Source organism: Glycine max, chromosome 14 (assembly GCF_000004515.6).
Source record: "Glycine max cultivar Williams 82 chromosome 14, Glycine_max_v4.0, whole genome shotgun sequence".
Classification (NCBI taxonomy): Eukaryota; Viridiplantae; Streptophyta; class Magnoliopsida; order Fabales; family Fabaceae; genus Glycine; species Glycine max.
This window is the reverse complement of record NC_038250.2, coordinates 11,131,788-11,152,666: the sequence shown is the minus strand read 5'-3', so window position 1 is coordinate 11,152,666 and position 20,879 is coordinate 11,131,788. Positions and strand designations below refer to the sequence as shown.

General features: G+C 33.9%; 1 protein-coding gene across 1 annotated transcript; it reads right to left on the bottom strand.

Annotated features, from left to right (window-relative positions):
- Nucleotides 1-2,421: 2,421 nt before the first annotated feature.
- On the bottom strand, nucleotides 2,422-9,690 carry LOC100820594 (ubiquitin carboxyl-terminal hydrolase 18). Its single transcript, XM_003545369.5, has 11 exons — nucleotides 9,180-9,690; nucleotides 8,544-8,757; nucleotides 7,842-7,930; nucleotides 7,653-7,738; nucleotides 7,412-7,574; nucleotides 7,154-7,277; nucleotides 5,995-6,152; nucleotides 5,047-5,131; nucleotides 4,569-4,781; nucleotides 4,390-4,451; nucleotides 2,422-3,329 (listed from the first exon to the last, which is right to left on the bottom strand). Exons 1-11 carry the CDS (start codon nucleotides 9,446-9,448, stop codon nucleotides 2,603-2,605), a joined length of 2,190 nt encoding a protein of 729 aa, XP_003545417.1. The 5' UTR covers nucleotides 9,449-9,690; the 3' UTR covers nucleotides 2,422-2,602.
- Between the last annotated feature and the right edge of the window lie 11,189 nt (nucleotides 9,691-20,879).

The following is a 20,879-nucleotide window of genomic DNA, read 5'->3' as shown; positions in this document are numbered from 1 at the left end:
CACCAGGGAATCCCTCTGCAGCATCATCACCATCTGACCCCTCACCACTATCAGCACCCTGTGCGTCCGCACGCATCTCAGGTGCCTCCGTAGGCTGCTCAGGGACATCATTAGTCATGGCAGCGACGTCCTCAGCCATATTACGTCCCTCCGTAGTCATCTGATGAACGCGTAGCCTACGGGCTGAGGCCGTAGGGCTACGCCTCTCGGGAACATCGCCAGCATCCTCGTCAGCAGGTCTATCTCTGCCTACAACTCTACCTATGGCACGACCTAAACCTCGTGTTCTGGCCATGATCTGTAAATCATGTCGAACACGTATTTTTTTCGGTCAAAATATACACAATTTTCTTTATAAAAAAACAACTTTATTTATAAACAAATAAGACTAACTTAAATCAAATTATTTTAAAACATACACAACCTAATTTAAAAAAAAATTAAACAACTTCATTTATAAAAAAAAAACAACTAATGTAAAAAAAAATATTAATAAACATGCACAACTTAATTTTAAAAAAAAATTAAACAACTTCGTTTATAAAAAAAAACACAACTAATATAAAAATAATTCATTACTAAACATCCACAACTTAATTTTAAAAAAAAATTAAACAACTTCATTTATAAAAAAAAACACAACTAATGTAAAAAAAATTAATTAGTAAACATCCAACTCTTAATTTAAAAAAAAATAAGAAACTTCATTTCTAAAAAAAAACACAACTAAATTACTTAGTAAACATCCACAAGTTAATTTTTTTTAAAAAAAAATAAACAACTTCATTTATAAAAAAAAAACACAACTAATATAAAAATAATTCATTACTAAACATCCACAACTTAATTTTTTAAAAAAAATTAAACAACTTCATTTATAAAAAAAAACACAACTAATGTAAAAAAAATTAATTAGTAAACATCCAACTCTTAATTTAAAAAAAAAATAAGAAACTTCATTTCTAAAAAAAAACACAACTAAATTACTTAGTAAACATCCACAAGTTAATTTTTTTAAAAAAAATAAATAAACAACTTCATTTATAAAAAAAAAAACACAACTAATATAAAAATAATTCATTACTAAACATCCACAACTTAATTTTAAAAAAAAATTAAACAACTAATGTAAAAAAAATTATTTAGTAAACATCCACAATTTTTTTAGAAAATAAAATACTTCATTTGTAATAAAACAAATAATTTACAAATTAATATTTAGTAAAAATACACAATTTAAATTATAAAAAAAACATCACATCAAAAACCCAAACCTCATTTTTCATAAAATCTAAAAAACAAAATAACCAAAATAAATACAATAATTCATTTTAAAAAAAACAAAACAATTTCTGTTTAAAAAAATTAAAAAAAAAATAAAAAGCAAAAAAAAAAAACAAAAAAACCACTTCCGGAAGAAGTGGTTCTTCCGGAAACATTCCGGAAGAAGTGATTCTTCCGAAAAGGTCTTCCGGAAATTTGAAAGTTCTTCCGGAAGAGGGCGTCTTCCGAAATTCTTCCGGATGAACCACTTCTTCCGGAAAGTTCCCGGAAGAACCTTTTCCGGGAGTCTTCCGGAAGAAGTGTTCTTCCGGAAGACGTTTGGTTACTTCCGGAAGAACACTTCTTCCGGAAACTTTCCGGAAAAGGTTCTTCCGGAACTTCCGGAAGACTCCGCCGTCAGCCATTTCCCCATTTTTTCCGGCGTCTCCTGCTCTCGTCTTCTACCCTAAGGTTCCCCTAACCTAAGGTTCTTCTAACCTACCCTAAATGCTACAACTACAGTGCATAATAAAAGCAAAGGGAAGATTAGGGACACCTACCTCGAACGGAAATGGCGTCCAACCGAAAGAAGCAGCAGGTGGGCTCGCGGTGGAGGAGAAGGCTCGCGGAAGAGGTAAGCAAAGGAAGAAAAGCAGAAGAAAGAAGAAGTGGCTGAGTGATTCCGAGAGAGGAGAAGAAAACTATTTAAATATTTTAAACTTTTTTAATGAAGGGTAAAATGATAGTTTCAATAAATTGCTGGGTGCACCAACAATATTGCTGGATGCACCTAGCAACTCCCAAAGGTTAATCCGAAATGAAGGTTTTATATTCCAGGTTACCTAACTTGGAATGTACAAATGGTGTAGGTTGAGATTGTTAAAATGTAGGAAGATGCCACACGATTAAGTTTAACATTATGCTCATTTTAAACTCGTGTCATCAATTACATATAACAACGTTTGCGTGTAACTAATTAATTTAATAAACATTGAATTTTAATATATACATATATATATATATATATATATATATATATATGGTTAAAATCTTGGGAAAAAAATATTAGTCAAAATGATTAAACCAACCCGACAATGGAGGTCCACAGCAACTTGGAAGAATTATGTTTCTCGTATGTACAAGATTGGAGGGAGGATATAAGGACAAAGGACTTGTATTCTATCAGTAAAATTAAAATAGGATATCCATCTAAAAATGTTAGAAATAAGATCCAAGGTCCTGCAAATAATGAAACCCCGGACAAAAATTTCCCAACTCACCACCTTTTTCGATGATGGGATAATTAAATGATATGAAGAGATAACAAAAATAGCTGCATCTAGATGTCGGCTGATATTTCCACTTTCTTAATTCCATTTCCTTTGTCATTTTCAGTGGGAAAAGAACTGATGCCAGAAATTTGTGAGCCTGCGTCTTCAACTGGAATTGAAGGCTCATTTGCACTGACATATCCATTAGAATAGCATGCATTATCTTTGGCTGTAATCAACTTGCAGTTAACCACATCGATATGTTCTGAATCTTCTTCCATGTTTTGATGATCACGTGAAACGGAAGGGTGCTTATCAAAGGAATTGTCATTTGGTGGACCCGAACAAAGACCAGAACTAACCATATCAGTATCATCTTGCTCTTCCTTGCAGCCTGAAGTCTCTTCTAATGATCTGCCCATATCTACATCCCCCAAATCACTGTCTGTTTGAGAAATGGGCACATAAGATGATTCAACAGCACCACAAGAAATCTCATTCACAATACCAGTTGAATCAACATCCATCATGTCCACATCATTAAACTGTTCTCTTTTGACTGGTGAGTTCAATCCAGCAAAAGACTCACAGTCATAGCTGGAAGAAACCTTCAATTCTGGACTAACATCAGATGGCAAAACCTCAGAACCTCTACTACAAGTCAAAGCCTTCATATTTGAGAGGCATTCATCTTGTTCAGTTTGTCCAGGCTCCACTTCCACTTCTGTTTGAACTTCTGCTATCCCTGAAGATTCACTAGTTTGAATTTGAAGGCCTGATGGCCGGGCACTACACCTGCCCAGGATCAAATTGAGCAATGCTTTACCACTTTTCTCAGAAAGAAATTGACAAATATTACTATTAAAAAGTTACATGCATTTGACACATCAATTATTGGAATCATTCATATCATCAAACCTCATAAAGATAGGTCATAGGTTCAAATAACCAGTTATCAATAGGTGCAAACCAACTTCAGTTCCAAAAATTAGGAATCACACCTAGAAATCGGAGCAAATGCCACTACACACATCGAAATGCAAAACTACACACCCAATCTCAAATTATCTAAGCAAACTAGATAAAACTGAATTTATCACCAAGACATCAGGTTGCCCATGTAAAACAAAGAAAAGGCCATGACAGAGTACAATGAAAGATGAAGCTTAACAAAGAAAAAAGACCAGAACTTAATCTTTCTCTGGGAGATGTATCTAAATCATCAACTAATCTATGAAATTGGCACCAAACAAATCCAGTCCTTAAATATTATAAATAACCAAATTACATCCCTCCCTAACTTTAACAACAGCCTATCAATTAGGTCCCAAAATTGCATCCTAGGTCAAAATTTTGTCACTAACATTACCACATCAATCAATTTGTTCCTTGAATTTGACAACCACCAGTCAATTTGGTCCCAGATGTTAGGGACCAGATTTACTAATGCACATTAAAGTTGACAGATCCTAACATCAGGTATTTGTTTGCTTCAATAATCACTAGCTGTCAATTTGAGAGACTACTTTTGTTTTCTTCATAATTTCAAGGACTAAAATGAGTGATTTGATAATTTACTCCATATAAAAAGGTAGAGCTGGTGTTCTAACAGTTGCCATGTTCCATGATTCCAAAGACCAAACAATCCAACACAGGCCATGTTAGTCATAAAACCACCTACCAAAGGCAAAGACACTCAAAGTTGTACTCACAAGCTCTCAACACAATGTTAACAGAACCAGCTAATTGGGAAACATCATTCAGGCAGCAGAAGTGAAAATAGGAAGCACAAATACTGTGTGAGAGAGAGAAATAAGTGAGCATTAGCCTCTTCAGCACATAATCAAAGGAATACCTGCTATACAAGAGCATGTATGCTCCCTGAGAAAGTACCTCTTCCACCTCCACAGTCATAACCTGAGAAATGTCATGCAACACAAATGAGGATACTGACAGTTCAAGCACATTATACAGGGTACTTAGAGACTAAAAAGAAAAATATTACAACTTGTATCGGGAGACAAAGAAATCTACCTTCCAGTCATCAATCCTATACCAGTTTCCCTGGAAATCTTTGATGTAACAGATGTAATGACCAAAAAATGAAGCATTTAGCATATCAATATGTACTACAACACCGTATAGCTTATAAATATCAGATCCATCTCCAGCTTCACTCATATAAGGGCTAAGATTTAAAGTCTCAGGGAAGGATATTCTCTTGTTAAGTTTTCCAAACCTCCCACTCTGCATGTACACAACACCAAAATAAAGAAATGAGAAAACATGATAAGAATAGCTCACAATGCATACAAGCCTTTCATGGTTTTATATACTAGTAGGGATTAAAATCAAGTATGGTATATAATCATGCTAAATCCATATCCATACAATTCATATCACATGAAGCACATGATGGGAAAGTACTAGAAATTATACAATTGATATCTAAAGTTTAAACAACTTATAGCATGACAACTTAGCCAGGCAGTCTAGATCAAATTACCAATACCTGAAATCTTTTCAAGGCAATTGTAAGAATATTTGGAGCGCATTTCACAGTAAGGCGTTTCCATGCTTTGACATAATCCTTGCACCTGACAAGCAGCAGGAAAACTTGTTTAAGAGCAGGATCTTCCTAACAGCAAAAATGCATTATCAAAAGCAAATGTTTGCATTCTATTTTCATTGATAAAACTTGATTCCGGCCAAATAAATAAGAAATCTGGCATAATCAGACCAAAAGCAACTGCTAAATTAAGGATAAATTTTATGGTTCATTCTCAAGCAAAACATATTTTGCTACAGCCAGAAAACTACAAAGCCATTTTCATACATCAACTTAAGTACCATGACTTGACAGGATATACTGTATAATCACCACCTTCCAAATTCTTTAATAAAAGCTAAACCAAAAAAATGGATAACTTGAACGCATAACATACATAATTGAATCCAATAAATGTTTGTACAGTAAAATTATCAGTTTGTATCATTTTAAGGGGACAGGGGTCAGTACAAAAAGTTTCTATCATATTACAAAATTTTTATAGAAGGCCTATAGTCTTAACAGCCTTGATATCTTGGTCGTCAAAATTAAGGGCTATGGTCAACTTTAAGCACATGAGACTAATATAGTGACTATATTATTGGAATTGAGTTTTGAAGCTAATAATATTATTAATTCATTACATTGTTACCATTCATGGTTTACCACTACAGAACATCTTCGTGAACTTAATTTTCTTCCTAGAGGGAAGAGGGATGCTTTCCATTTCAATTCATAATCTAAAAACATCATGTAATCCTCTACATTCAATTAATCAAACTACAAAAACAGTTATTATAACTAAATATTATTTTTAAGGGATGCTGACATCAATGGTGAAGAAACAATATTTAATGTGATATTAAACATTGTTATGGTACAAGTATCTTTCAATAGGAAGAGCATCCTTACCCCTCACATTTATACATATTTTCCCCATCAAGCCGCTCCCTGGCAGTAAACTGGTCTAGACATTCCTCCAAGGAAGCAGCATCTCCATGAATTTCAACTGTCAAGTCCATCATATTTTCATACTGATTTGAAATCTTATTACATTTTGTGCAAATCACCTATAGTTTCACAAGAAAAAAGAATAAGACATATGGTCACATCCATGTCAGTATCAAAATAACAAAATGCATTTTATAACATTTTATAAGCGTGTTATTCCCTAGTAAACTGAAAAGGCTTCTTCCATTAGAGTGCTGCAGAACAATTATCTTTCAAAGAATTTGCCATGTCACTATCACAGACACACAAACATTGGAATAACAGAAAGTACCACAGCATTTCCGTAAGGATGAACTAAATGGCATTAATTGTGGGGATGAAGAATGATGATCATTAGATTATGCATTTGGAATAGGAAATAGTGAGACGCTTAATTTTTTGGTTTATTTAATGGGCTATAAAGCTGAATTTATGCAGTCACTGTTTTTTCCCCCTTTCTGTCATTGAGACTGCTACAACTTGAATCTTGATCTAATTTGAAGTTTATATTTCCCTTTATTACCTTCAACTTTGAAATGCCAATATATAGATGCATCTTCAATTATTGATCACGATTCATGAAACCTGGATACACAATATTTTTATGAATCCAGATTTGACAGCCATCATGCTAGTTACAAATTTACAAAATTTCCATAAATTAATGCTTTTTTATTTTTTCCAAACCATAAACTACTGTAATTGTATTCTTCTTGTTGACACATGTATCCTGTTAACTGCTTACAAAAATTAAGACCAGAAAACATTCATTCTAACAGGTTTTATTAATATTTATTATTTCTAAAAACATAAAATTGTTCTTGAAAATAGAAATCAAATAGAATATTAGGTTACTCTCCATAGTCCAACCTTAAATAGAGTTGGATGATTTGGAGTCTTAGCATTTAGTCAGACTAACTTATAAAGTTCAAAGATAGGCAAAAAAACACAGCAAGTTTCACTTAATAATCCCATGACAAATTAATCATTAGTCTCTATTTACATTATATTTGTAATGAAACAATAGAAAGGCATTCATTCTAACAAGAAATGTTTATTTCAGTCTGATTAGATGTCTAACCTCAGATTGAAGACGACCACCAAAAATGTGTTGAATAAGGGTGGTCTCCTGAAGGTTAGGAGGGACAGCTTTTTCTCCACCAAATTCATCAAGGCAAACAGATTGCATAGTATCAATGGAAAACCTACAAAAAGGTATTGAAAAAAAAAACAAAAAACTTACCTTCTACATCTTACCAAACACAATGTAAGATCTAGACATCATTCAAAACAATTCACTAAAAAAAGTGAAACGATAACATTGCAAGGAAAAACAAACCTCATGAACTCATGAGCATCCTCTTGTCTTCCATAGCCCAGTGTACCACCAATATTAGGCAAACGAGAGAGAATATTCATGGGAGAAAATGCCTGTGAACTTAGCCTTGTTCTTTCAACATGATTTTCAAATTCACATAGGAAGCACCAATCATTACAACTGCCTGAAGAACCAACAACAACAACATAAGCATGAATAATAGTTGACATCCAGCAAAACAAGGTCAGAGTTATGACATTACATTCTCTACGGTGGCCCTTCTCCAACAAGTAGGCGACAAGTGGCTTTGTGAATGAGAGGCACTGAAGAACCACATTTGCAAAGCAACTAAAAAATTTGCAATAAATGAAAATTACTTTCCATATCCTCTTATCACTATTATCACAGATAGAGCAATAAAGCTGAAGCTCAGTCGTGAAAAAGGGCAAACCTGTTTCCACAATTCAAGAGTCCACAAGGAGGAAATCCTGGCTTGTCCCAGTTGAAAAACTTGACAAATTCATCGTAAGAAAAAAGAACCTGAACAAGACAAAGCATATAATTTTAATGCGCAGGTGAGAAAATATATCAGATTTAGCCTGTAAACAAAATAATGTCAGAGACTCAACGACACTGAGGCAAGGCACTAGAAAGGGTCAGCACCCTGAGCTGATTGAGGAGCTGCCTGATGAGTAAAGACTAAAGAGCAAGTCATTCCAATGTGACTTCCAATTCAAGGGTCTAAGACCCCAAAACAAAAATCAAGAGCACGGCACTGGTGCTTTATGAAGTTCAGGGGAGACATACCTCTGATCGATAACTGATCGATTATAACAAAAAAAAAAGTTCAAAAAGCCCAACAATTTAACATTCTAATCATGATGCTAAGGGGTAAAATAATAAAACTAACAACTTCAGTCTTCCAGGCCCCTTTGCAGCAAGTAGCTTACTGTTTTGCAAATTGGAAATAAGGAAGACTAATGAAAAATAGCCACATGTATTAGTATTTTTCTTCACTAAGGTGCATGCTTTTTGGCACATCATCTCAAGGCAACAAAATCTAGCACTCAAAGTTTCCCTTTCCCTCTCACTACCCGCAATAAGAAAAGCCCATAACACGAAATTATTTAACACTTCCATTATAGAAAATTACATCTTTAGCCTGCTTGATTGGCCTGGAAATTGCTCCTGCTCCACAGCCAGGTATCAGCGCAATCGTTGATAAGCTTTTACCCCCAGCAGCAGAAGCCTTAAACCCACGATTAATTACCCCATTCTGAGCCGAGCTTCTTGCACTGGTCTCACGAAAATCCTTGCACACTGTCTTATGCCCAGACATCCAGTGAGACTGCTGACATGCTTGCGAACTGCAAAATCCACACAAATGCAAATTAAATTCAGCCATCCCCTTCTTACCCATTTAAAAACAAACACTTACTATTCCCACCAAATTTCTTTTAAGAAAATAAATAAATAAACTCGTCAATTTCATTAGCAAACCCAGAATTCATTTCACACCAAGACTTAATTAACCAACAAGTAACAACCAAAAACTACCACAAGAAGACGAAGGGGGTCTAGCTCAATTGGTTGGATAGCGAGTATGAGTTATTGTAAAACCTCAGCTACCTACGAATCAAAAATACTACCAAAAGAAGCACCATTCTCTAAATTACCATAACATTAAATAAATACATTAATTAATTAATCAATCAATCAATCAATTAATAAAACTCCTCATAATCATAACGATCACAATCACATTGATGATTGAAGGAAGGTACCATACCAATATCTAACGGCTTTGCAGCGCGAGCACTTCTTAGGGGCTGGCGTGGCGCAGACGGCACAGAGAGGATCGGCGGCAGCGAGGGCACCGGGCATGGCGTCGGTGGCGAGGGCGTGGTGGTGGTCCCCTTCGAAATTGGCGTCGACCAAGAAGTATTTGGAAGCGGTGACCTTGACGAAGTAGTGAACCCCAATGGCCACGACGATGACGGAGAGCAACAATTGCAGGAACCAATTCAGATCCCACGACGCTCCAACCGCAACAAGCATCTACGGCGTCGTCGATTGCGCCCCCTGCTCCGAATCTAGGGTTTTTCCATCGATTATGCAATAAATCACATCCTCCAATTAGGGTTTTCTCCTTCCAATTGTTCCTCTTCCAATTTTAAATCTTTCTTCTTTCTCTGTATCACTCACTCTGGCTCCTCCTGAATCTCTGTTGCTTCGTACCAGGAACTTTCGTAAACTCGTTAATATATATAATAATTAATATAATATATTATATAATTATAATATTATGTAGTAATATAATATAATATATGATACTACTATATGATAATATAAGATAACAGTATTTTTTTTCTTCTCACTTTCCTTTAATGTCATACTTTAAACAATGAATACCCTATTGCCCTATCATATCATATGGGAATGATCGTGGGAGAGAGAAAGAAAAGCGTGATAACAACTTAATAAAGCAGAAAAAAAAAAAAGCGAGGTAAAATTATCAAATTTAATTTAATTAAAAGATTGTTATTGATTATTAGCTAAAAGTTCCTGATACTTAAATATTTAAATTTTATATTTACTCTATAATAAAAAAAACTCATTTTTACTTCTTGATAAAATAAAATAAAGTATTTTTTATTCTTGACACTTTAATGTTTATGATAAATTAACAAATTTTATGTTTATTTTCTGGTAAAAAAATTTATTTTTTATTATTTATTTTGAAAAATATTAATAACAAAGTGGAAAAGAATATCATGGAATAAAAACAAAATTGGTTAATTTATTATGAACTAAGAAAAGTGTCAATGACAAAAAAAACAAAATTATTATTTTATTAGGGACTCAATGTAAAGAAAAAATTTATCAATAAACAAATACAAGATTTAGTTATTTAGTAGGAATTAAACATATTTTAATCTTCATTATTTATTTATATGAAGGGTACGTGGGGATTAAGAAATTAAAAGGTTTCTTGTCTGTCACATGGCATATACTTTTCCAAGGGATAGTGCCCTACTACATTAGATGAAAGGGATCACATGAGTAGGATTCCATATGCTTTAGCAATAGGATCTATCATGTATGTCATGATGTGTACTCGATCAAACGTCTCATATTCTTTGAGTATGATGAACATATACTAAACTAATCTTGGTGAAGGTCACCAAACCGTTGTCAATAATATCCTAAAGTACTTGGGAAGGACTAAGGATTCATTTTACACTAGCTTTCGAGATAGGGATGATTCTCAATCGCAATCAGGGTTTGTATTTTGCCTTAATGGTGAAGTTGTAAGTTGGAAGAGTTCCAGGCAAGGGACAATCATCCATTATTCTACAAATACTGAGTATATAGATGCCTTTGGTGCAAGCTGAGGAGTGGGATGTTTGGATCGGGATGTTTATTACTGGACTTGGCATTGTTCCTAGCATCGCAGGCCTGATTGACCTCGATTGTGATAACAAAGGAGTAATCCCGCAGGCTAAGGAACCTAGGTCTCACTAGTTATCTAAACCCATATACTTGGACGCTTCCATTTCATTCGAGAGATATGTAGAGAGCTAACATTAGAGAAGGTCGTTAACCCACTTATGGAGACACATTGCTTAGCAAAAGCATAATGTTCACACTAGACCAATAGGTATTAGGTTTATGCCCGATGGCACTAGTGCTGGTGAGAGATTGTTGGAATGAGCCTTAGTGGTCAATCCATTTTAGACTATATTTTATATCATGACTTTGGTTTATATGCATTTCAATCATTATATTATTAATTTGTTGAATAATAAGGTAACATCCTTAGAATAGGTGAATTATCCAATGATGTGAGATTCATTGAGTGATAAAATGTTATTCTTAAATGTTTGTAGAAGAGTATTATTGTTAACTATGACGACGATAATATATTAAGACTATTGTGTGAGTAGATGGATGACTGCATCTCACATGTCATGGATATGAAATATCAAGTCAGCACATAGGTATAAACATTGGGAGTAATATTTATACTAGATTGACTCACCATGAAAAGGTTTCATAATAGTTATGCAAGTGTCATAAACGCTTATCATGCTAATCATTATGTGATAGTAATCATTCAACTTGAAGTCACTACGATCCCTACATGTAGGCTTTAATGTCATCAAACGTCATATGTAACAAGGTGATCATAAAAGTAATACTTGTGTGTGCAATGAATTATGTTGAGAAATGTAAGTGATGTAGATAAGAATCATTCCCCCTACATAGCAGGAGTTATGTCTATGGGTCCCTTGAAAGAGTGGGATGCGCTACATGTGTGACCACGCGAAAATGGGTCAATATGAAATATAGGACTCATTTGTGTGTACACGTCCACTTGGGTATCGAGAAATAGATGATTGGACTTAACAAGGTGACACTTTTGTGTCTCGTGTTCGATAAAGACATTTGGATGAAGGGACAAAGACTACACAATGAAATGATTGTGCTAAGGTAGAAATCAAATCACCGATTTTCTCGTGGTTTATGTGACAACAATGTATTGCTAGATGTCAATCATTGTCTATAATATTATAAAGATAATGTTATTGCCATTCTAGTTAAAGCCTATAGTGTCGCATGCATAGAGGAATCAATTGAAGCAGATGAATAAATCAACTGTGATTTAATTTAGCTCATAGTTAATTAATAAAATATGATTTAATTAATTAACTACATATTAATTAAATAAGATTTAATTAAAAAGACAGAATTTGATAAGATAAATTATTTAGATATGATTTAATTAATTATTTATATATCTGATCACATAAATTTGTATATCTAATCGAATGACATTTCATAAGATCAAAGATTTATATCAAATACGATTTGATAAGATGATTATCAACATCAAATAAGATTTGATAAGATATGAGTGAGATGTGGATCAGATTATTCTTGTATATACGAGAGAGGTGAAAATACATGAATTGATAGAGATAAGTGTATTAAACCATATTACTATGTTTACCATCAAGACTTTTCTCCGATTGTTGCACACATGGATTGAGTAGAGGTGTTATACTTTCAACGCTTGATAATCAAAGACAACCCATCACTTGAAAGCACCCTACAAAGGCGCATTCTAATCCCTTAGTGATTCCTATGTAATGCATGGTCCATGAGATGTGGTTCTTTCCACTCATGGTTTGTTTAGAATATTTTCAACAATATATATAGATGGGGAAACCCCAATAGAGATCTAGTGGGGGTGGTTGCAAAAGGGGTGTGATAGTGAGATTTGGTGGTGAAGGTGAAGTGTCGATGATGGGGTGGTTGCGGAAGGGATGCAACTGCGAGATCTAATGGTAGAGGTGAAGGGGCGAAAGGAGGAATGGTGGTCATGCACTATGGAGATTATCATAATTTACCTAATGTTTATAGCTAATTACATGTTATTTTTCAAGAGAAAAGCTATGAGTTTGACATGTCATGATTTTGTGCGAGAACTATTAACTCGTTGGCAAGTGTAACAAATTATCACAAGTAGTAAAGTACTCGGAAGTCCGAGTGTCGAATCTACACAGACTTTATTTGTACTTAGATTAATGTAAACCCAATTTAAAAGCAATAGATAAATAATTTAAAATAAAGATAAGAAAATATAGGAGATAAGATAAAGATTTAAAAGAAAAGATAAAAGATTTAAAGATTAAAATAGAAGATAAAATATTAAGATATGATAAAGATAAGAGAAAATAGAAGATAAAAGATAAGAAAAATAAAAGATTAAGATAAAGATAAGAAAAGAAAAATAAAAGATAAAAATAGAAGATAAAAGAAATAAAATCAGAATATGATAAGGTTGGGACCTAGCCTGCCTGATTTGCCTAGGATGTATGAGTTTATGATTTTTTCTTTATCCATTTAGGTGATTCTGTTCTACCCACATCTGTTCAATTACTTGCTCCTGATTCCTCAGGATAACAAGCCTATTTTATTTATCTATCTTTCAACAAATAAAATAAAATTCATAAAGTATGAATTCTAGATGTTTGCAAGAATGCATGGGCATAAAATTATCATTCTATTCCTAGCAATGATTTTCTTATGAAATCCTTTCTTTTTGTTCTATTAGGAGTTACCCTCTTCTGAGGGTCTAACCTCTAAAATCAATGCATGCATACCTTCTTTAAATCTTATTTAGAAGTTATCCTCTCCCGAACGTCTAACGCCTAACAGAATATATAAAGATGAATAATGCAAGATAAAAGCAGAAAATATAATAAAATAGAAAGCATCTTTGCATTGATAAATAGTGAGTACATCATACATCGCTTGGCTTTTAGGCCAACTAGGGGTTTAGCCACTCATAGCCATTGGAGGCTTTACAATGAATGAGGTGGGCTTTACAATGAATGAGGTATAAGAAATGATGGGATAAGAGGGGTAAATGAAACCCCTAGGAGAGGGGGTTATGTGGTGTTGTGTTTTTTCTACTTGGCTTGACTCTCTTTTTATAGTTGTTGTAGTGGACTTGGGCTTGATGCTAAAAATCTTCCTTTTTGATATTTTTGATATCTTTTGAATTTTTGTAATCATATCTTCTTGAGATTTTTAAATATTTTTGATATTTTCTGAATCTTTTTCTCCCTTAATCTCTCATTTTCATATCTGCAACCCATAAATAAGAGAAATATCAAATCTTAATAGTTAAGCCAAATATAACTGCTAAATAAATATTTTTAAAGATATTTTCAATATATTTTTATTATCAAAATAACTTATATCTAGCAGTTATCAAAATCTCCCAAATTAAAGCTTTGCTTGTCCTCAAGCAAAAACAACAAAAATAAATGAGAGCAGGCTCCGAATGCTCCAACACTTTCAATAGCTGTAATTTTTTTCAAATTCTTTCAACTGGTCCTTTCCGCATTTGCCATAATCTCACAATGGAAGCACAAACAACATCGAGATGAAAATAGTTAGTATCGAAAATTAATCAAGTTGGCTTGCCTCACTTTCCTCACAAGGTTAGTGTTTCTCTCTGTGCACAAGTGTGTGGGGTGAGTGTTTGAAATTCTACGACCTGCAATTAAGATTCCCAAATTTTGCACTTCTTCTCAGTTAAAGTTATTCTTACTTACACTTGGTGGATCACTAGGGACCTTTATTGGCTTGTAACGGGGCCTGGCTAAACAAGAAATCATGGTTTGTCTGGGATTTCAAAAACTTAGGATTATAAGAGAGCATGCATCCTTAGAAAAACTTTCACTTATTTCTTGCCTAGGCTTATTTATTTTTTAGCATTTATTCCTCTAACAACATTTTTCTTCTTGGCACTTATGAAACCTCTCTTTTTCTGCCCTTATTTCAAAATTACTTTTTTTTTACCTTAGCACTTATGGCACCTTTTTTTTTTATGCCCTTATTTGCAATTTTTTTTTCTTTTTTTTTAATAAGAATACTTTGGGCTTACAAGCTTCTGAGGGTGCCATATTGTGTGCTGCTTTTTTATTTTAAGGAAAATTCCTTTAGCAATCCCCCAAATTAAGGACTTATCATAACTTGAAACCCTTATGCTCTCTTAGAATCCTAAAACAAGGTCAAGGATATCAAAATTAGGCTCAGGGGTTTATTCAAACAAATCATTATTACTTTTGGCTCAACAAGGGTGCAAGGGATGAATTCATCATAGGTGCTGAGTGGCTAAAATAAAAAGAAACATGGCCTTGATCATATCCACCTTATGCAAATAATCCAACAGTCTAAGAATGATGCAAAATTAGAAATTTAAAAACAGATGTTCTCTCATAATTAAGTTCACACAGCTCACCGGGACAAGATAAAGTTATCGGCTTACCGAACCATGATTTCTTTCCATCAAGCTAACCTTTTCTCTCTTTGTGATTCATGTTCCACTGTTTGACTGACTCTTGCTTCTAGGAAACCAGTATTTTCCCAATTGTCAAGCAACATTTCAAGTGTTGAATCCTTCGGAAAAAGCCTAAATAGTGACTTCACAAATATCATGCAATCTTTATTCAATGACTAAATTTAAACTACTAGAATTAAATTGCTGAAATTAAAATGCACAAAATCAAAATAAAGAAAGGAAATAACACATAATGCAATTAACTAAAAGAAAGATAGGGTAAGAAATCCTGGGTTGCCTCCCAGTAAGCGCTTCTTTAAAGTCATTAGCTTGACGAGTCCAATGCCTTCAAGGTGGCATGAAGGTCACATAAACATCTTCCTTGCATTTTCGCCTCTTAGTTAGAGACACCATGAAACTCGTGTATTTTGGAAGCACCTTCCACATTATTGCAAGAGAAATGGTAGCGATCAAGGAAAGAATGACACTTAAGATTTTCTCATGTTCTCCATATCTTTTTTCCTTGACAATTAGTTGATGAGGAGGGGTATTGACTTGGAGAATACTTTCTTGTTGAATTTCTACTTGTGAGTGCTTCTCCCATTGTTGTACTTTCTCCTCACCGTTTTCTTCCTTTTCCTTCTTTTCTCCTTCTTATTCTTTCTTCTCTTCTTCTTTCTCTTCATCTCTTTCTTTTGAGTCATGTTCTTCTACAAGGATTTCCTCATGAGCTTCAACCTCTACAAAGTTTTCTTCTCTTCTGATCACAAATTTAGTCACTTCTTATGCTAGCTTACCAACTTTAATTTCTAGACTTTTAAATGCTCGTTGAGTAGATTCAATGACTTCCTTGTATTACATCAACAAATTATCCAGATTAGAAGTTTTTTCTTCTTCATAGTGATTGTAGGGTTGTAACTCTTGCTCCCACTGATAATTTTCCATAGAGTAGCTCTTGCCAATCTGAATTTTCTAGTTTTGTATCGAGTTTTGATTGGTTGTAGAGGTAGCATGGTATGCCATGAATTCTGCAAACACACTTTCAAGAGTTAGAGTTTTTTCTTCTTCATATTGATTGTAAGGGTGTATCTCCTGTCCCCACCAAGAATTTTTCATGGAGTAGAGATGACAGTTATCATTGAAATGTTCTCCTCCACAAAAATCACAATTTACCGGTGGTGGGTGATTGACCCTTGATCGCGTGCTGACAAGATACTTAGTCCACCTCTTATAAATATCTTCCATCTTGGAAATGTCTCCCATGGATCAAGTTCTTCTAAGGTTTTATCCTGCAAGTATAGACTCACACGAAAAAGTTTTTTTTTTTTTTTGAAAAAAAAAAGAAAGTAAAATAAAAAATAAAAGTGAAAATTAATTGCTTTAAAATAGAAATATGCAAATAATCAAGTACGAAAAACAAAGTCCCCGACAACGGTGCCAAAAACTTGTTAACTCGTTGGCAAGTGTACCAAATTGTCACAAGTAGTAAAGTACTCGGAAGTTCGAGTGTCGAATCTACACAAACTTTATTTGTACTTATATTAATGCAAACCCAATTTAAAAGCAATAGATAAATAATTTAAAATAAAGATAAGAAAATATAGGAGATAAGATAAAGATTTAAAAGAAAAGATAAAAGATTTAAATATCAAAATAGAAGATAAAATATTAAGATATGATAAAGATAAGAGAAAATAGAAGATAAAAGATAAGAAAAATAAAAGATTAAGATAAAGATAAGAAAAGATAAGATAAGAAAAATAAAAGATAAAAATAGAAGATAAAAGAAATAAAATCAGAATATGATAAGGTTGGGACCTAGCCTGCCTGATTTGCTTAGGATGTATGAGTTTATGATTTTTCTTTATCAATTTAGGTGATTCTGTTCTACACCCACATCTGTTCAATTACTTGCCCCTGATTCCTCACGAAGGCTATTTTATTTATCTATCTTCCAAATTCCTTTGCAAAGACTCAACAAATAAAATGCATAAAGTATGAATTCTAGATGTTTGCAAGAATGCATGGGCATAAAATTATCATTCTATTCCTAGTAATGATTTTTTTATGAAATCCTTTCTTTTTGTTCTATTAGAAGTTACCCTCTTTCGAACGTCTAACCCCTAACAGAATATAAAGATGAATAATGCAAGATAAAAGCAGAAAATATAATAGAATAGAAAGCACCTTTGCATTGATAAATAGTGAGTACATCATACATCGCTTGGCTTTTAGGTCTCTCAGGCCCTAACTAGGGGTTTAGCCACTCATGGCTATTGAGGGCTTTAGAATGAATGAGGGCTTGAAGCTAAAAATCTTCCTTTTTGATATTTTTGATATCTTTTGGATTTGTTTTTCTTGTAATCATATCTTCTTGAGATTTCTTGATATTTTGGATATTTTATGGATCTTTTTCTCCATTAATCTATCATTTTCATATCTGCAACGCATAAATAAGAAAAATATCAAATCTTAATATTTAAGCCAAAGATAACTGCTAAATAAATATTTGTAAAGATATTTTCAATATATTTTTATTATCAAAATAACTCATATTTAGCAGTTATCAAGAACATACTATAATCATTAATAATATCCAAATCTTACAATCATGGTTTGGAAATTTTTTAAGAAAATCTGGTGCGTTTGATCATGCAAGTTTTGCATGAGACTAGTCATAATTTCCACTCTCGAACAAGTTTTGCATGAACAAGATTTTTCTCTCGTATTCTTTTCTCCTTTGGTGATTGTTAGAAATAATAATTATAATTCGTTATTTAATTTGGCAGTAAATCATGTTTCAAACGCAAGCCACCATGCTTAACTTAACTTATTTATGTGTAATTACCTTTTTGTTGGGTTCTTAGATATCTTACATTTTTATTTTATCTATAGAGTTTGAGTTCATATGAGGCTAAATTCAAAATCATATCAATGCAATGAAAGAAGTATTGGTGTTTTTTTATTTATAGATCATTTACTGCACACGATTAACCCGACGGGGTTGATTATAATTTATTACATAACGCCCTTTGACCCTGACTTAGCTTTTTCTAAACTCTCATTTGCTATTATATTTATTTTTTTATTAAGTATTGTTATAAAAATTGTTTGTGTATTGATTATAGACAAAATTGTATTTTTGGTCTCCCTACCTATCTCCAATTTCGATTTTAGTTCCCCTTTAAATTTATTCAAGAATTTAGTCTCCAATTATGTCAAATCCTGTAAATTTGGTCCTTAAGCCCATATTTGAATGTTGATTGCGTTCAAAAATATAGGCTTGAGGACCACATTTACATGATTTGACATAATTGGGGGATTAAATTCATGAATAAATTTAAAGGGAGGCTAAAATCGAAATTGGAGACAACTAGGGGGACCAAAAATACAATTTTGCCTTGATTATATGTGAAATAATTTGTTAGCAAAACAACCCATGAGCACAGGCCCAAAAGGACACGTAGCAAACCAACACTTAAGGATTAAGTCTGAAGAAGATAAGGATCAGAAATCACCAAATATTCTATTAGCAATTTTGTTAGTTATAATAACTTAGGATTCTTTTACCAGAATTCCATTAGCACTTTTACGGCCGGCTAATGATTGGTTGTAGCAATATCAAACATATCTATATATACAACTTCAATGCATAAATAAAATATAGAGAATTACCTTTTTGTTTCCTTCTTCTTCCTTAGCTAGTTCATAACAATTGGTCCAACCTGTCATCCTTATGTCTGAGCACAATACCAGGTAGGCCACCACAGAACGACCTCGAGGAGGTTGTTCATTGCCTTACTCAAAACCATGCTTCCATCTTGCAAGCTCAGTCCATCATGAACATTAAGATCGACTCTATTTTAGAGCATCTTGCAACACTTACAGTCCAACCACCCTCACCCCAAGATCACCCCACCCCCTCCCACACTCATCCTCATATGAAACTTGAGGTACCGCAGTTTGATGGGCATGACCCATTAGGGACAACCACCAGAGGATATTGATACTTTGCCCCCAACGAATTCTGATAACCACCCAGTGGTTGAACCTTTAACAATCCTTGACTGGAAATGGGATACCATTGGTGTTTCGCCTTCGAAGCTCGTTCTGGTTCAGTGGTTGGGATTAGCTCTGAAAGATACCACTTGGGAGCACTAGGATGACCTAAAGTTGCAATATCACCTTGAGGACAAGGTGATTTTTTCGGAAAAGGGTGTTGTTAGCAAAACAGCCCATGAGCACAAGCCCCAAAGGATACGCAATAAACTAGCGCACATCAAGGATTAGTCTAAAAGAGATAAGGATCATAAATCACCAAAATTGCTGAAGAATCTTCCCAAATATTCTATCAACAATTTTGTTATAACAACTTAGGATTTTTTTACCAGAATTCAGTTAGCACTTACACGGCTGGCCACTGATTAGTTGCAGCAATATCAAACATATCTATTTATACACCCAAGTGCAACAAGGCTTGGAAGGGTTACGGGTGTGTGAGCTTATTGATGAGGTTAACTGTTGTAGGAGGATTGATAGGATCTCTCAAATTTTTGTGTAGGAAGATGTTGAGGTTAATTATTCTTCGAATGCCTATCTTGGATTTGTCAAAACAAGATTCTATTATTTGGGAAGCATCTAAGGATGGCATCTACTCTATGAGAAGTGCCTATAAGCTTATCATGCTTAACCTAACAGATGTAAGTGAGTTCCATGTTCTCGATGATTGGCAGAAATTATGGGCTTTGAAGGTTCCAACGAGAGTTAAAAATATGTTGCAGAGATCCTGCAGGCACTGTATCCCTACCAGAATAAACCTAAAATCTTGTGGAGTGGATTGCCCCATCATCTGTCCATTAATTTTGTGAAGAAGATGTTGAATCTACATTCCATTGCTTTTCCCTATGTAATGCAAATACAAGTTGCTGGAATCATTTGCACTTAAGGCACCTTGTTGAGGATATTGCTTCTAATGTTGAGACTTTTGCAGAATTCATCTTTGCACTCTTCAACGACTTGCATGATCATCATCAACAACAAATGGCTATGTTGCTTTGGAGGCGGAGGAATGATAAAGTGTGGGACAACAAAGCTTACCCAGATTCGCATGTGATAGCTCAAGGAGATGAGTTCTTCCAGTCTTGGTCGAGAGTGAATAGGGAAATTGGATCACGTCTATGCCAATAAACATCACCTACTAGGGATATTTGGATTCCTCCTCAACCTGGGTCTTTGAAATGTAATGTAGATGCTAGTTTCTTTCAGTCACTGAAGATGAAGCTTGGAGCCTTCTCTCAGCATTGCAGTTTCTGCAATCCTTTGGCCTTGAAAAAGTCATTTTGAAGATTGATAATAAATCGGTAGCTGAAAGAGTAACATTGGTGACTATAGATAATTCCAAACTAGGAAGCATCATCTAGAGTTGTAGGGAGATTTTAGAAGATAACCTAACTTATCGAGTTCCTTTTATTAGAAGACAAGCTAATAGAGAAGCTTACGAGCTTGCTAGGGCAGCTCTTTTATTTCCTAGTCTCCATAATGTTGATCATGTTTTATCATGTATTCAACACTTGATTCTAAACAAAATGATATGAGTATTTTGCAAAAAAAAAAGTATAGACCAAGTCGAGA

Coding starts and splice junctions, on each gene's coding strand:
- LOC100820594 (XM_003545369.5), bottom strand. CDS start 9,448: ATGCTTGTTGCGGTTGGAGCGTCGTGGGATCTGAATTGGTTCCTGCAA. Junction 7,575..7,652: donor GAAGGGCCACCGTAGAGAAT/GTAATGTCATAA, acceptor TTGGTTCTTCAG/GCAGTTGTAATGATTGGTGC. Junction 3,330..4,389: donor TACATGCTCTTGTATAGCAG/GTATTCCTTTGA, acceptor GATCCTGGGCAG/GTGTAGTGCCCGGCCATCAG.